The sequence below is a fragment of the Salvelinus alpinus genome, chromosome 3, assembly GCF_045679555.1.
Source record: "Salvelinus alpinus chromosome 3, SLU_Salpinus.1, whole genome shotgun sequence".
Lineage (NCBI taxonomy): Eukaryota > Metazoa > Chordata > Actinopteri > Salmoniformes > Salmonidae > Salvelinus > Salvelinus alpinus.
Genome location: NC_092088.1, coordinates 95,886,812 through 95,903,448, shown reverse-complemented (window position 1 = coordinate 95,903,448; position 16,637 = coordinate 95,886,812). Strand labels below are relative to the sequence as shown.

The 16,637-nt window shown below is 42.2% G+C and overlaps 2 protein-coding genes and 1 pseudogene across 2 annotated transcripts; 1 reads left to right on the top strand and 2 right to left on the bottom strand.

Annotated features, from left to right (window-relative positions):
* Positions 1-911: 911 nt before the first annotated feature.
* Positions 912-7,205, bottom strand: LOC139571569 (NADH dehydrogenase [ubiquinone] 1 beta subcomplex subunit 8, mitochondrial-like). Its single transcript, XM_071394564.1, has 5 exons — positions 6,876-7,205; positions 4,745-4,871; positions 4,294-4,393; positions 1,684-1,839; positions 912-1,077 (listed from the first exon to the last, which is right to left on the bottom strand). Exons 1-5 carry the CDS (start codon positions 6,985-6,987, stop codon positions 985-987), a joined length of 588 nt encoding a protein of 195 aa, XP_071250665.1. The 5' UTR covers positions 6,988-7,205; the 3' UTR covers positions 912-984.
* Positions 7,206-8,044: 839 nt separating this feature from the next.
* Positions 8,045-10,431, bottom strand: LOC139571570 (glutathione peroxidase 1-like; annotated as a pseudogene).
* A 110-nt stretch (positions 10,432-10,541) lies between these two features.
* Positions 10,542-15,611, top strand: LOC139571565 (F-box/LRR-repeat protein 15). The gene is made up of 6 exons (XM_071394559.1): positions 10,542-10,952; positions 11,249-11,408; positions 11,531-12,033; positions 13,643-13,790; positions 14,084-14,168; positions 15,115-15,611. Exons 1-5 carry the CDS (start codon positions 10,927-10,929, stop codon positions 14,123-14,125), a joined length of 879 nt encoding a protein of 292 aa, XP_071250660.1. The 5' UTR covers positions 10,542-10,926; the 3' UTR covers positions 14,126-14,168; positions 15,115-15,611.
* The last annotated feature ends 1,026 nt before the right edge of the window (positions 15,612-16,637 follow it).

Genomic DNA, 16,637 nt, shown 5'->3' with positions numbered 1-16,637 from the left:
ATGCTCGACTGATACCTTACAGATAATTGTATGTGTGGGGTACAGAGATGTAGTCATTACAAAATCATGTTAACCCCTATTATTGCACACAGAATGAATCCATGCAACTTATGACTCGTTATGCATAATTCCACTGTGACATTATGGGATATTGCTTGTAGGCTCGTGACACAATCTAAATTCAGTCTAACAACGTGGGAAAAGTCAAGGGGTGTGAATACATTCTGAAGGCACTATTTTTATGTTAGTCAAAGAAGTTTAGAAGTTGAAATTGAGCGTAGTAGTGACTGTATGCACCATGAAAGTGACGCAGCATTTAAGGATGTAACCTTGTAATTTTTGTAGGCTTTTTGAATGGTCTTCAATGTAGAAAAAAATATTTGGCAGAAGTAAATTCATTCACACAAAAAATATAATTTGATATCCTAAACGGCCTCGTTTTCACATTGTATTTTTAATTGTCAAACCCATCAAAAATATTAAAGGGGGCAAGACCCAGACGTACGATGACTCCACAGCGCAGCGTTTTACAGTAGTGGGATAGTATCCTTTAAATGATAGTCACCCTAAATTAAATATAACGTAACCCCACAATGCACTATGATATAAAGGACTTCATTTAAATACACAAACAAGTAATTGACTACTTACCATGTAGCCTAATTAATTAGCCATGTATTTACCATGTCAATTGGCTATAGGACTATCTACTGATCTCCAGTCCCACTAAGCTATAGCTCGCTCTCTCTCTCTCTCTGAAGCAGGTGACGACACGGATAAGGGATATCACCAAGTTGTACGCAAACAACCTATTCCAGTTGTCTGCGCGTTTTAAAGTTTGAAAAGCCATTCAATCTTAAAAAGGGATTTAGAAGGAGTAGCTTTCCAAAGAATAAGATATAGGTCAAAGATCAGGAATGTGACTGAAGTCACACTAAAATCTCTTTATTAGACAGAAATATACACATTTAGAGAAGCAGATATTTAAATGTTAAAATGTTTGACTTCTTCAGGCTGTTTCTCGGGATCCCCTCCTCTCTCTAGGTGCAGGTTGTTGTAAGGATATTGTTTGGGTGCCTGGAATAGAGAACAGGGATGACCTAACAGAGGGCATCAGACAGGATGTACCTATTCACCTTTCCTACAGAAGAGGACATTTGAAGACCTTTTTAAAAACAGGTGTTTGGTGAGTGTGGGTGAGGTGCTCAATGGTCTTCAATAAATACCAGAAAGCTATCATAAGATAGGAAATGAAATGGCAAAATATAGTGGAATATGATAATTGCGCTTCAGTTACCAATGCATGTCTTCACTCTATTGAATTGGTAGCAGGGCAAGGAAACAAATGAAACCACTAACAGCAGTAGCATCATCTCCGACTCCGTGTACACCCGTCATTAAACTGTATTCAGGGATCAGATCTGTTGCTCCAACTGTAAAATCCAATATTAGTGTCCACGGGACAGATATGAGGGGTAGACCCAAAGGCTGTTATTGGACAAGTCCTTTTCAAATCCAGATGTCATAGTAAAAAAAGGTCTTGAGATACCAAAATGGGAAAGGGTTTCAATACAACAGGAAAGCATATACTTATATTATCTTCTGGTCTGTGACATCTTAGGGGTTACAACGGCGATTACAACGGAGACAAAAGACTGATGCTTTGCTCAATGCAATACTTACCACAGGCTGGTAAGATGGAAACTTCTCCCCAAGGTAGAACATCAGCAGCATGAATCCAACGAAACCAAACAGATGTTTGCACATGGTGTGCCAGTCCACAGGGCTGGGCGACGTGTCCACTCGATTCCTGATGAACATGTCAAAATCCCAGTGGATCTAGAACGAAAACATGCAACAGGGGCGAGAACCCACTGTAAATGAGTCCGGGGGGGGGGGGAGGAAATACATCAGCAAATAATGATTCATAACTTACACACATTCACGTCCTGCCATTTCAAATGTCTACGTGCATAAATGTACACAATACTTTACAGTAAACAGGTGGCGTACTGTGAACAATATACAGTAGGGCTGTAACGATACCAGTATTGTAATATTTTCCCCATGGCAAAACATTTACACGAAGCAGCGCCAACTCTTTGGTTCTTTTATAAAACCTGCTTTGTGTCAAATGTTGTGTGCTATAGCTTGGAAAATAAATACAAAATGTGACTCTGGGTAACATGTCTGTTTCCAACATTAGGGCTGTTTTCCTAAATTAGTTAATCCGCTTTGTGTTGTTTTCTTGTCGCGATACTAAACAAGTATCGGGATACTGGTATTGTCCCAGACCTAATATATAGTCTTATTAGTCAGTTGTGTAGTCACGATACTTGTAGGTAGATGTCTTTTATTTTTAATATTCACTGAAAAATAAATAAACCAAACATGCAAAGACTTGACTGAGTTACAGTTCATGAGAAAATCTGTCATTAGGCCGTGATCTATGGATTTCACATGACTGGGAATACAGATATACATCTGTTGGTCACAAACACCTTTAACAAAAAAAGGTTGCTGTGTGGATCAGAAAACCAGTCAGTATCTGGTGTGACCACCACTTGACTCATGCAGCGCGACACATCTCCTTCACATAGAGTTGATCAGGCTGTTGACTGGCCTGTGGAATGTTGTCTCACTCCTCTTCAATGGCTGTGTGAAGTTGCTGGATATTGGCAGGAACTGGAAAACTCTGTTGTACACGTGGATCCAGAGCATCCCAAACATGCTCAATGGGTGACATGTCTTGTGAATATGCAGGCCGTGGAAGAACTGGGACATTTTCAGCTTCCAAGAACTGTTTACAAATCCTTGTGACATGGGGCTGTGCATTATCATGCTGAAACATGAGGTGATGGCGGCGGATAAATGGCACGACAATGGACCTCAGGATCACATCACGGTATCTCTGTGCATTCAAAATGGCCATTGATTAAATGCAATTGTGGTCATTATCCGTAGCTTATGCCTGCCTGCCTATACCATAACCACACCATGGGGCACTCTTTTCACAACAGAAAACCGCTCGCCCACACAACGCCATACACGCTGTCTGCCATCTGCTCGGTACAGTTGAAACCAATATTCACCCTTGAAGAGCACACCTCCGCCTCTTTCCCAGTGGCCATCTGCCCACTGAAGTCAGTTACGACACCAAACTGCTGTCAGGTCAAGACCCTGGTGAGGACAACAAGCACGAAGATGAGCTTCCCTGAGATGGTTTCTGACAGCTTGTGCAGAAATTCTTTGTTTGTGCAAACCCAGTTTCACCAGCTGTACGGGTGGCTGGTCTCAGACGATCCCGCAGGTGAAGAGGCCGGATGTGGAGGTCCTGGGCTTGCGTGGTTACACGTGGTCTGCGGTTGTGAGCCCGGTTGGAAGTACTGCAAAATTCTCTAAAATGCCATTGAAGCGGCTTATGGTAGAGAAATTAACATAACTCCGGTGGACATTCCTGCAGTCAGCATACCAACTGCACACTCCCTCAAAACTTGAGACATCTGTGGCATTGTGTTGTGAAAACGTTACATTTTAGTGGCCTTTTATTGTCCCCAGCACAAGGTGCACCTTTTTAATGATGCTGTTTAATCAGCTTATTGATATGCCACACCTGTCAGGTGGATGGATTATCTTGGCAAAGAAGAAATGCTCACTGACAGGGATATAAACAAATTTATCAAAATTGGAAAGAAATATGTTTTTTTTTGCATATGAAACATTTGTGATATTTTATTTCAGCTCATGAAACCAACCTATTAACATGTTGCATTTATATTTTTGGTCAGTGTAAGTATTGTGAGATCTGATACTGTATCTTGACAACCCTATTAGTCAGTCAGTGTGTAGAAATATACCCCACGTCTATCTCACCGTCTCTCCCCAGTTCCTCCTCTATCTCACCGTCTCTCCCCAGTTCCTCCTCTATCTCACCGTCTCTCCCCAGTTCCTCCTCTATCTCACCGTCTCTCCCCAGTTCCTCCTCTATCTCACCGTCTCTCCCCAGTTCCTCCTCTATCTCACCGTCTCTCCCCAGTTCCTCCTCTATCTCACCGTCTCTCCCCAGTTCCTCCTCTATCTCACCGTCTCTCCCCAGTTCCTCCTCTATCTCACCGTCTCTCCCCAGTTCCTCCTCTATCTCACCGTCTCTCCCCAGTTCCTCCTCTATCTCACCGTCTCTCCCCAGTTCCTCCTCTATCTCACCGTCTCTCCCCAGTTCCTCCTCTATCTCACCGTCTCTCCCCAGTTCCTCCTCTATCTCACCGTCTCTCCCCAGTTCGTCCTCTATCTTACCGGCTCTCCCCAGTTCCTCCTCAGGTCTGGATGATCCCAGGAATACCAGGGGTCTCTCTCATGCTGGGATCTGTCTGGCAATTGTGGGTAGTCTCCATACCTACAGAAACACAACAGGAAAAAAAGTGTGTGGGTGAATAACCTTAGGTAATGCACAAATCCTGAAACGTTCAACTCCCATTGGGGTCCAATATTTGCTCTCATACCCTATATATAGTGCATCCCATAGGGCTCTGGTCAAAACTAGGGCACTATGTAGGGAATTGTATACCGTTTGGGATGCAGAGCCTCAGTCATTTAAGTGAGTTCAACCCACAGGTTGAAATACCAAATCAATTTGCTAGTTGTCTGGTAAAGGAACATAGCTCCTGCTGTAATGGGGTGGTGTATCAATGACAGGAAAACAATGGCATGTGTGTCCTTCCGTATCCATGGTACCCCGCGTCCTTACCCCTCGCCATTATCCGGGATTGGTTCATAATCCTCCACCCTCATGTTGTACTTCTTTGCTGCAGCTGCTCTCTCCTCGGGCGTCTTGGGGTATGGCCCTGGCAGCATGCCCTTGGAAGGTCCAGAGGCTATACAACATTTGGAAAGAAGTCAATACAGTACCATTTATCCCCATGATCAACCAGAGAGTGTGATTGTAGGCTAACTAGCCATTTGAGAGTAACGTTAGGAATTGCTTAAAAAAATATATATATATATCACAGTCGTGGTCAAAGGTTTTGAGAATGACATAAATACTAATTTTCACAAAGTTTGCTGCTTCAGTGTCTTTAGATATTTTGGTCAGATGTTACTATGGAATACTAAAGTATAATTACAAGCATTTCATAAGTGTCAAAGGATTTTATTGACAATTACATGAAGTTGATGCAAAGAGTCAATATTTGCAGTGTTGACCCTTCTTTTTCAAGACCTCTGCAATCCGCCCTGGCATGCTGTCAATTAACTTCTGGGCCACATCCTGACTGATGGCAGCCCATTCTTGCAGAATTTGTGGGTTTTTGTTTGTCCACCCGCCTCTTGAGGATTGACCACAAGTTCTCAATGGGATTAAGGTCTGGGGAGTTTCCTGGCTATGGACCCAAAATATCAATGTTTTGTTCCCCGAGCCACTTAGTTATCACTTTTGCCTTATGGCAAGGTGCTCCATCATGCTGGAAAGGGCATTGTTCGTCACCAAACTGTTCCTGGATGGTTGGGAGAAGTTGCTCTCTGAGGATGTGTTGTTACCATTCTTTATTCATGGCTGTGTTCTTAGGCAAAATTGTGAGTGAGCCCACTCCCTTGGCTGAGAAGCAACCCCACACATGAATGGTCTCAGGATGCTTTACTGTTGGCATGACACAGGACTGATGGTAGCGCTCACCTTGTCTTCTCTGGACAAGCTTTTTTTCCAGATCCCTTTTCGATTGTTTGGGGCGATTCATCAGAGAAAATGACTTTACCCCAGTCCTCAGCAGTCCAATCCCTGTACCTTTTCCAGAATATCAGTCTGTCCCTAAAGTTTTTTCTGGAGAGAAGTGGCTTCTTTGCCGCCCTTCTTGACACCAGGCCATCCTCCAAAAGTCTTCACCTCACTGTGCGTGCAGATGCACTCACACCTGCCTGCTGCCATTCCTGAGCAAGCTCTGTACTGGTGGTGCCCCGATCCCGCAGCTGAATCAACTTTAGGAGATGGTTCTGGCGCTTGCTGGACTTTCTTGGGCGCCCTGAAGCCTTCTTCACAACAATTGAACCGCTCTCCTTGAAGTTCTTGATGATCTGATAAATGGTTGATTTAGGTGCAATCTTACTGGCAGCAATATCCTTGCCTGCGAAGCCCTTTTTGTGCAAAGCAATGATGGCGGCACGTGTTTCCTTGCAGGTAACCATGTTTGATAGAGGAAGAACAATGATTCCAAGCTTCCAGTCTGTTATTCGAACTCAATCAGCATGACAGAGTGATCTCCAGCTTTGTCCTCGTCAACACTCACACCTGTAACGAGAGAATCACTGACATGATGTCAACTGGTCCTTTTGTGGCAGGGCTGAAATGCAGAGGAAATGTTTTTTGGGGGATTCAGTTCATTTGCATGGCAAAGAGGGACTTTGCAATTAATTGCAATTCATCTGATCACTCTTCATAACATTCGGGAGTATATGCAAATTGCCATCATACAAACTGAGGCAGCAGACTTTGTGACACAAATATACATTTTCATTCTCAAAACTTTTGGCCACGACTGAGATATCTATATATATATCTATATATATATATATCTCACACACACACACACCTAGCGTATGTACTTGCACTAGTTATCCAAAGACAAATAACGTTGGCTGGCCAGGTAACCCTATATGGGATCTAGCCTAATATTTAATCGTAGACAGCTAGCTACATACTACTGAATGAAGCTTTAACCAACGTTAGTAAACCACTGAACGAGATGCAGCTCTGTTGTAGGGAAGCTAGGCTAGCTCAAGGTTAGCGACACTTTGCCTGGCATGTTTTAACTTCCATTCCAACTTGATGCAGGGATTTTGCATTTGTACAACGATATCGCAAAAACCATAAAGATCCATGAACCAACCTGCTCTGACTTGGGAGAAAAGCGCCGAGAAGCCTGGCTGTTTCCCCTTGGAAAGAGCTCGAGCCCAATTTCTGAAACCCACGGCAGCCATGTTCAATTGTTGCGGTGACATTGAACGGTGAAATACGCATGCGTCCGGCGAGAACTACGGGAAATCCAATGTTTGTTTTTTCTTATTTTTTCTCGTCGAATCTTCTTCTTCTTTGGGATTTGGTTGGTGGATTGCATCCAACTTGAAGTTGCATACACTGCCATCTACTGTACTGGAGTGTGAAGCCAGTCACAGCCTACCTACACGACGGGCGTCACAAACACCAGGAATCTTCAACCGCTCTATCTCCACACTTAACGCTACCCCAGAAATCACTCCTTTCAATGGTGTCCTGTTCCTAAGAGCAAATCAAGAAACAGATCTTGACTCAAGTTGCGTGACACGGAGCGTCTGCTCCCTCTGATCAGAAGAAACACAAAAATATCACAAGTCCACTACTAGTTTATTTCATCCTTTCTCACCCACCCTGAAAATACAAATGGATCCGCCAAAAGGCAAGCGTCCACTTTCTCCAAAAATGTGACTCCTACTGGACCAGATTCTTCTTTATTCAAACTCGGCGGTCCTCACCATACTGCATCCTCACTCTCAGGTTCCATCTCTGAGCTACTGGAGGACGGATCCCTACTGGAGGACGTATCCCTACTGGAGGACATATCCGTATCCCTTTTACACATGATGCCAAGCTCCATCACCACACCACCTGCCACTGCAGTTAATTCAACCTCACTCTCGTCACGTTCAATTTCCTTCTGTAGCTTTTCCAAAGGTTCGGTGATATCCTCCATTCCATATTCACTCAAAACATATTCCACTTTTCTTCCTTGTCTACCATCTTACCACCTTAAAAAAGGGGGTATTCTTTCAGAATAGCGGTCTCTTTGATCGGAAAAATGTCAAGGTATAGAAATGTCAAACATAAAACAATCCAAATAGTGAATTGTATTTTATCCTCAAACATCCACAGTGCTCAGTTAAATTGTGTATATTCTTTATGTATTGTATATCATTCCATTCAAGTAGGATTGAGTTTCTATGCAGCTGGAGACTTGGGTTTCTCCCACTGTAGCCTACAAATGTTGTTTTAACAATGTTAAACAATTAAATGGACAACACATTTTAAGATTTCAGCCAAAAGATTCATTCACTTCCTCTGTTTTGCAACAATAACAAAAAGGAGTAGTTAGTTATATTGAGACCATAGGGATAGGCCTACTGATCACCAACAGGGGCCGGAGGGATCTGATATTCTGAGTGAATGCACTGAAACTCAGAGTCCTTCTCCCTTCCTCATCAGATCCAGCTCAGCTGCATTTAGTCTGCATTTACTGAGGGATCGTCACTCTGCCTCTGCTGATGAAGAACCCACTTTATTGACAACCATACAGGGGAACAGATGACTCCATTTATAGTAGGCCTGCGATGTCTTTCTCCACGTTCTCAGTAGGGCCATGAAGTTCATAACTGGGGAAAAGGAGAGGCTATTATAGAATAGGACATTAAGTATTTTCAAATCTTATTTGTAAATGAATGAATGAATGAATTATATGAATGAATGCATGAATGATTGATATATATATATATATATATCAAATGTATATATATATATATATATATATATATATATATATATATATATATATATATATATATACACACTGTCAAGTCATTTTTCATTAATGTGATTAACTTACCGCCTGAAAGGCGCCCCATCAGAATCGATTAGAAACTTCTCAAAGTTCCAGCGAATGTCATTGACTTTGATGGGTGACCAGTAGAGCCTCTTTATATCTCCTATGACAGGGTTCACATAGGGCAAAGACTCCTGTTGTACAAGACATGAACAAATGCTGTTAGTGAGGTCTAATGTCCATAATGCATTCAACTTGCCCCCAGAGTGCAGTACATAATAGTGCATAAGGACATGTCAAATATACTACCTTGAGATAGGCGAAAAGAGGTTCTTCGTTCAACCCATTGACCTCGATCTTGCCAAACACAGGGAACTTGGGGACAAACCCCCCACCTGGCCTTACATACTTGAGAAGGTTGAGTGTTTCATGATTTACCTCTGAAGGAAGAAACAACCAATGTAACAGACCAGTGAGCTTATTAGTTCTGAAACAGAGGCATTCATAAAACAGACTGGTCTCGTCATCATGCATGACAAACAAGCATACTATTTAACTTGGCAAGTCAGTTAAGAACAAATTCTTATTTACAATGACGGCCTACCCCTAACCCGGACGACAATGGGCCAATTGTTCGCCGCCCTAAGGGACTCCCAATCACGGCTGGTTGTGATACAGCCTGGAATTGAACCAGGGTCTGTAGTGAGATGCAGTGCTTTAGACCGCTGCGCCACTCGGAAGCCCACACATGAGCGCTTTGATACTTAGCATTACTCCTAGAGACAAAGTAGGCCTATAAGTTACAACAGATCAAAAACCTTTATTGTTATTTCAAAAAGACTCTCTTACCAGGTGCCTGAAGACCAAACTGATTGCAGGAGAATCCCAGGACAGTGAAGTTGAGGTCACCAAACATTTCCATGAGTGCATTCATTCTGTGGTACTGTTAGATGACACATACAATTAGAACACCACCTAAACATTCCACCTTGGGCTGACTGTTGAATATCTCTAATACTACAACACAATCAAAAGTTTGGCCTATGCCAGCTGACCAGCATGAGGCTTTTAGCCTGTATAGGCTAGCACCATGAATCATCGTTAGCCTACCTCCTCTATTGTTGACCCTCAGAAGGTGGCCAGGTTGACAATGAGGAGCACCTTGCCCCTGTGGATACTAAGAGGAACGCTCTGACCGTCCAAGGTCTCAGCGCTGAAATCATAGATTGATTTAACGCACGCCATTAGAGGTTATACTTCTTCTTTAGCTTGTAGCCTATATCCAGAGCAGTCAGTCAGCGGTGGGTATTCACCTAGCCACCCTGTTGGTCCTCCTCATTCAGAGAACCATAACTATAGGCTCAGCAATTGTTCAGCATGGTTGACTCCATTGTGTCGCTGCATGCTAAGAGATGAATTGACAGGATGGTTATTTGTTCAGCAGTTTGCATGGGTATGCAGATCATGCTAGTGACAGTTAGTCATCGGTTATCTCTCATTATTCACTTGACAGGTATGTAAAAGAAAATCTATGCATATATTGGAAATACTGTAGAACCATAGTAAACTAATATTGGTGCTGTTCCTGGGGTCACTATAGGACATGTGATCTATTTTACAATAAAAAGAAAGTACTATATCGTCAGATTATTGATTATTTTGTACATGGTAGAGAATTAAGTATGATCAACATAGCCAAAGCTTAGATGGAATTTAATATTTAATTAATTGAGCCTGTTGGTTATTGCTGTGTCAAAGCTTGGCCTATACCTTTTGTTTGCCATACATAATACCTTGCATTTGTAGAACACTTTTCATTTACTGACATGAATCAAAGCTCTTCACATTGTGAGCAACCATTGGATAATAACAATTATTCCTTCTGATAAAGAACTGATCAAGTCATTCCTACAGTTGCCAATATGACAAAAGAAAAGCAATGCTTTTCCTTATCTGGAGCGGTTACAGCAAAGATATTATTCCTCTCGTGTTACAGACATTGACCGGGGGTGCATATCGGTAAAATCCACAGGCGTCGAATGTCACTTGGATCCTAACGCTCGGTCGTATATTTTTACCAAAACATCGCACATACTTGTCAAAGACCATCAATAATTACTCCAATGTATTATTTTTCTCAGCTTTATTTCTCCCAAAACAAACACATTTACTGAGATATAGATTCCCTATTCCTACGCAGAGAGGTTGACTCTGCATTCTGGAACGTACCCAGTGTACGAACCCGGAAGTTTGGGAATACAGCCATAAAAGCTGTCGCTGAGCCAGAAGGCTTCAACCAAGGCTCGTAAGATAGCTACATGTACAACGACAGTTTGTTGGCTATCTCGCATATTTCTGCGGATTCAAAATGGATGCGGAAACAGAGTGTTGCAAGTATGTATTTTGTAAGCACACATGTATTTTTGTTTTAACGTTACAAAAAAAAACGTCAGCAGAACTAGCTAGCTAACCGTTAGTTACCTATTCTTACTACTGTAGCTTGCTGCGGCAGTTGGAGAATGCATGTCCTGCGCTGTCTTGCAGAATCATCACATTATGCCTTACGGTTGAGCTAGCTAGCTATCAATCTTTGTAGAGCTAGTTCGAACGTGAGGCAGACGTTGATGTGTGACTGTGCTAAATTTGTCCATTAATAACTTGTTGATCAAGTTTGAAATGTCTGTTGGCAGATGTCACCTCTTGGATTTGCCCTGGGAGGATGTGTTGGTAACACACATCTTCTGCTACCTGCCATTACGCCAGCTGGTGCGGCTACAGAGAGTGAGCAAGCAGTTCTATGCCCTCATCCAGGTGTACCTGGCCAACTGTCGCACCTTTGACCTCACACAGGTAGGCCACACATGATCCATTCTATTTATTTCAGGATTTCCTTACAGTTTCTTGTACTTAAATGCTCATAAACTGGGTATTAGGCTAAATAGTGTAAGATCACACTCCTGTAATGTTCACAGATAGGGCCTAGCCTTCCCAAGGAGGCATTCTGCAACATACTAAGGGACAACAAAGTCCTACAGAACTTGTCCGTCCAGAACTGCTCCGATTGGGTGACAGACACGGAGCTGCTGCCTGTGATTGGCCAGAACCAGCACCTGCTGAGAGTAGACATGAGGGGGTGTGACCGGCTGACCCGTCACTCCTTAGTAGCCGTGTCGTTGAGCTGCACACACCTGCAGCACCTGGGCCTGGCCCACTGTGAATGGGTGGACAGCCTGTCCATACGCAGCCTGGCTGACCACTGTGGGGGCCTGAGGTCCATCGACCTGACCGCCTGCCGCCAGCTCAAAGACGAGGCCATCTGCTATTTATCCAAGAAGTGTCTGAAGATGAGGTCGCTGTCTGTGGCGGTCAACGCCAACATTACAGACGTGTCTGTGGAGGAAGTGGCCAAGAACTGCAGGGAGCTGGAACAGCTGGACCTGACAGGCTGCCTGAGGGTTAGGAACAACTCCATCAGGTACTGTTGTTTTGATACACTGACTGCTCAAATCATTGGTATCATCTCTCTCTGTGTGTGTTTGTTTGTTTGTATTTTGCTAATATGCGTTATCTATATACTAGTCAGGTTTATATACTATTTAGGTTCTAGTCAGGTTCATATACTTAGTCAGGCTCGTATACTAGTCAGGTCTGTATACTAGTCAGGTTTAATATACTATTTAGGTTCTAGTCAGGTTCATATACTTAGTCAGGTTCTAGTCAGGTTTATATACTATTTAGGTTCTAGTCAGGTTCTTATACTAGTCAGGTTCATATACTAGTCAGGTTCATATACTAGTCAGGTTCATATACTAGTCAGGTTCTAGTCAGGTTCATATACTTAGTCAGGTTCATATACTAGTCAGGTTCATGTCATGTTCCACCTGTATGTCTCGCTCTGGGCTGACATTTTACATTGACATTTGTCGTGTCTCTAGTATAATTAAATGAGATGACAGGCTATTTTATCAAATCGATTACCTAACGTTTGACGAATAAACTCTTAAAGGTCTGAAGATCTTTTATATCAATAGCAGTCAATTATTAATCGTTACCTTATTCAGTCTCATCTGAACATCATACAATTCTTGGTTATCTTCACGAACCCTGGCTAACAAGTTGAATCAGCAATACAGTAATTGGCTAAATTATTTATTTACTAAACACCTAAATAATCACACAGAATTACATAGGATGGATCATACATCGATTACTAATCATGTCATAAAAGAAAAAGTCCCTAGTGGACGAAACCGATATGACGGCTGGTTACACAAAGAAAGGGGCTTGGGTTTGAATGAAAGAGCGGGATCTGGTCTCATGTACATTTCGTTATGTAGAGTGGATATTCAATCATTCGCAACCACAGCTCACGCTGGGGTTTGCTTAGTCTGATGTGAATTGGGTCACGGGGGCTTTATACTGGGGAAGAGAAGGGCATGTTTCATCCCTCTCCAACCAATGTCTGTTCAGTTGGGCGTGGCCACCGAGTAAGCATAAAATGACTTATGAAAACAATTTTCTAATTTAGAAAGATACAATTACATTTAATATATTCAAAAATAGTTTCATATTTAAACATTTAAATTGCATAACAATTCCATGTGAATCTGATGACTAGAATGTGTAGACTTTCCAAGCTATAATTTATGCCGTCCTATCATCAGTAATAATGTCTCAGAAGACAACTGATTTGACATCATATTCTTTAAGTAACAACGGACACTTTCAACTGGTTGGATTACAGAAATATTGTTCCATTCCCCAACCTTTTGATGTTACCATGCTATCTCTATGTTACAGAAAGGCTTCCCAAGAGTCCATTCTGTAGAGTAGAGAGAGAAAAGGGGAAAGGTATTTATGGTGGGGGGGGTCATAAACCTCACCCAACAGGGTAACGTCATGACACATGTTTTAGATCTGCAATGGCACACCTGTAAGAACCTTCTTCGTGCTGTGTCCAGGACGGTTGCAGAGTATGTCCTGCTCCAGCTTGCTTTGGATGAAGGGGAGACTGGCACTCCTACTTTGATATTCACTGGTTAACCTGTCCTCACACCTTTTGGTCCTGCTGTGTGTATGTGCAGGACTGTTGCAGAGTACTGCCCCAAGCTGCAGTCCCTGAAGGTGAACCACTGTCACAACGTGACTGAGTCCAGTCTGGACCCCCTGCGGAAGAGGAACGTTGAGATTGACGTGGAGCCACCACTACAGAGGGCCCTTGTGCTGCTGCAGGTATGAGGGCGAAGGACACACTCATGTACAATTATTACTGATATTTATAACACAACTAGTGTATTTGAATAATCACATATCACCCCCCAGTTTTAACACTTAAGAACATGCGGGACCCTATACATTTAATGCGAAGAGCTGAACACACAGCGTCTTGTATTGTTTCACTGAGGCATTGATGAAAGCAATTGTACTGTAAGGACCATACAAAACAAAATGTCCATCTGAAAGGATATGAAGTATCATCTATAATGTATTGTTGTTCTCTGTCTATTTCCCTGGTGATACTGCAGGATGTGGTGGGGTTCGCTCCCTTCATCAACCTCCAGATCTAGGCTAAAGTACATCTGTATTACTCATCCAACCAACTGGAAACAGGTAGGCTAGCTAGGCTAAAATACATCTGTATTACTCCTCCAACCAACTGGAAACAGGTAGGCTAGCTAGGCTAAAGTACATCTGTATTACTCATCCAACCAACTGAAAACAGGTAGGCTAGCTAGGCTAAATGACATCTGTATTACTCATCCAACCAACTGGAAACAGGTAGGCTAACTAGGCTAAAATAGATCTGTATTACTCCCCCTTCCAACCAACTGGAAACAGGTAGGCTAGCTAGGCTAAATGACATCTGTATTACTTCTCCTTCCAACTGGAAACAGGTAGGCTAGCTAGGCTAAAGTACATCTGTATTACTCATCCAACCAACTGGAAACAGGTAGGCTAGCTAGGCTAAATGACATCTGTATTACTCCTCCTTCCAACTGGAAACAGGTAGGCTAGCTAGGCTAAATTACATCTGTATTACTCATCCAACCAACTGGAAACAGGTAGGCTAGCTAGGCTAAATTACATCTGTATTACTCATCCAACTAACTGGAAACAGGTAGGCTAGCTAGGCTAAATGACATCTGTATTACTCCTCCTTCCAACTAGAAACAGGTAGGCTAGCTAGGCTAAAATACATCTGTATTACTCCTCCTTCCAACTGGAAACAGGTAGGCTAGCCCGCTAGCTGACGCTTCTCAGAATCAGCAAAATATTTGAATCTTTTTGCTCTAAATAGCTGGTTAGGTGTGTTCCTATGTATTCATGCAGTATGAATGTTATGTAACTACAAATCTCCTGAAGTGTGCACTTGTTCACCACTCCCCATATATAAAGTATTGGATAGGTGTAGGAACGGGCTAGACAGTTTCCACAATGTTTATTATACCAGTAATTACCAGTAAATGCAGTGCATACTTAGGGACAAAGGACAGAATATTGGACTCTACTTTAATGTTCTGCAGTCTATGTAACCAGCGGTATTGTTTTTTTGCAGGTTTTCCTCCACTAGGAGAATGACCTGTTTCAATTGAAACACACCCCCCTGTGTGCTGGGACGTCAATTAAGCAATTCAAGGACAAACAAAAACGGATGTATATGGGAAATATATTGTAGAACTTGTCTCTTATTTATTACAGTGATGTTGCAGATTATAATTATGCACGTAGGAAAAGACTGAAGGAAGCCATGCACTTTTCAGTAACGCTGTCATGAGTCCAAAAGATTCCTGCAGTATTTATTTGTATCATCACACCCTAACAACACTTTAGATGTTCTTGTGATCTATAGCTTTAGAAAAGGACCATTCCAACCAAAGGAGAAGATGTAACTATAAGAGCATATTGTTGAGTTTTTGTGTGTTTATTGACATGTTACTCTGCTAAATGAATGATACATACACCTCTAAATGTTCCATTCAGATTAGCTAGGTGAACTTTTTATATTAGGTAGGTGAACTTTTTATATTAGGTAAATAAACGTTTTATATTGTGTGTTTGCATTGACCTTACATTGACTGAAACTATGCTCTTACAATATCCTTTTTAATGGTAGTTGAGCTGATCAGGCCTGGCCCACCATTTTGTTAAAATGTCATTTTAAAATGTTGTAAGAATCTGGATACCATGATCTTGAAATCCTCCTTTTGCCTGTTTACTTCAGGAAATCTGGTTTTCCATTTGAACGTCTGAAAACATGTAGGACTAGTTGTAAAACGACATTAGTTCAATAAGCTTTCTCATATGGTAGGCTATGAAGAAGGACACATTTCTGTTTGTTTTTCAATAGTCACATATTACAATCCCAGTTTTACATCTTGGAAGTAACATGAGAAGAACTTGCAGTGTAAAGTACATTTTAATGTGATTGGCTGATCACCCCACATTGTATTGTTTCACTGAGGAGTTGCAGTATTGAAACCAGTTGTATTCTATGTGTAATGAGGAGCATCCAATCATGGAATATAAAGTTCTATCTATAACCTATGAGCTTTGTCTTGCTAGTTATCGTACTACATTATCTCTGGGTGGAAGGAACAGGACTTCTCTTTGTGTAGACATAACATTACAACCAGAAGGAATGTTCTCTTCCTGTAACAAACATATGCCTGTACATGTGAACTTCAAGTGAAATGGTTTGAAAACGTACTTAAATTCAGGCATGGAAGGTGCCACTGTACTACTAATTATCCCACAATGCTTCACTGCGAGTTGAGAAGTGGGTATTTTTACTGTCACAGTACTCAATCTCCTGACTGTTAATGCACCAGGCTGGGAGCAACACAGGGTCAGTATTACAGCCTTACCCTTGTAACAGTTTAGGGGTTAAATGCCTTGCTCAAGGCCACAATGGCAGTAGGGGATGGCACCAGCCCTGTGCCTGTTGTCTTTTAAATGCTGTGCTTGATTTAGCTTGCCTGGTGCAATGGAATAGTCCCAAAAGTGCAAACCCCACTCACCCATCTGGCACTCCAGACAGGCTCAAGCAAACGCTCAAGCAACAGGCTGAATGAAATCAAC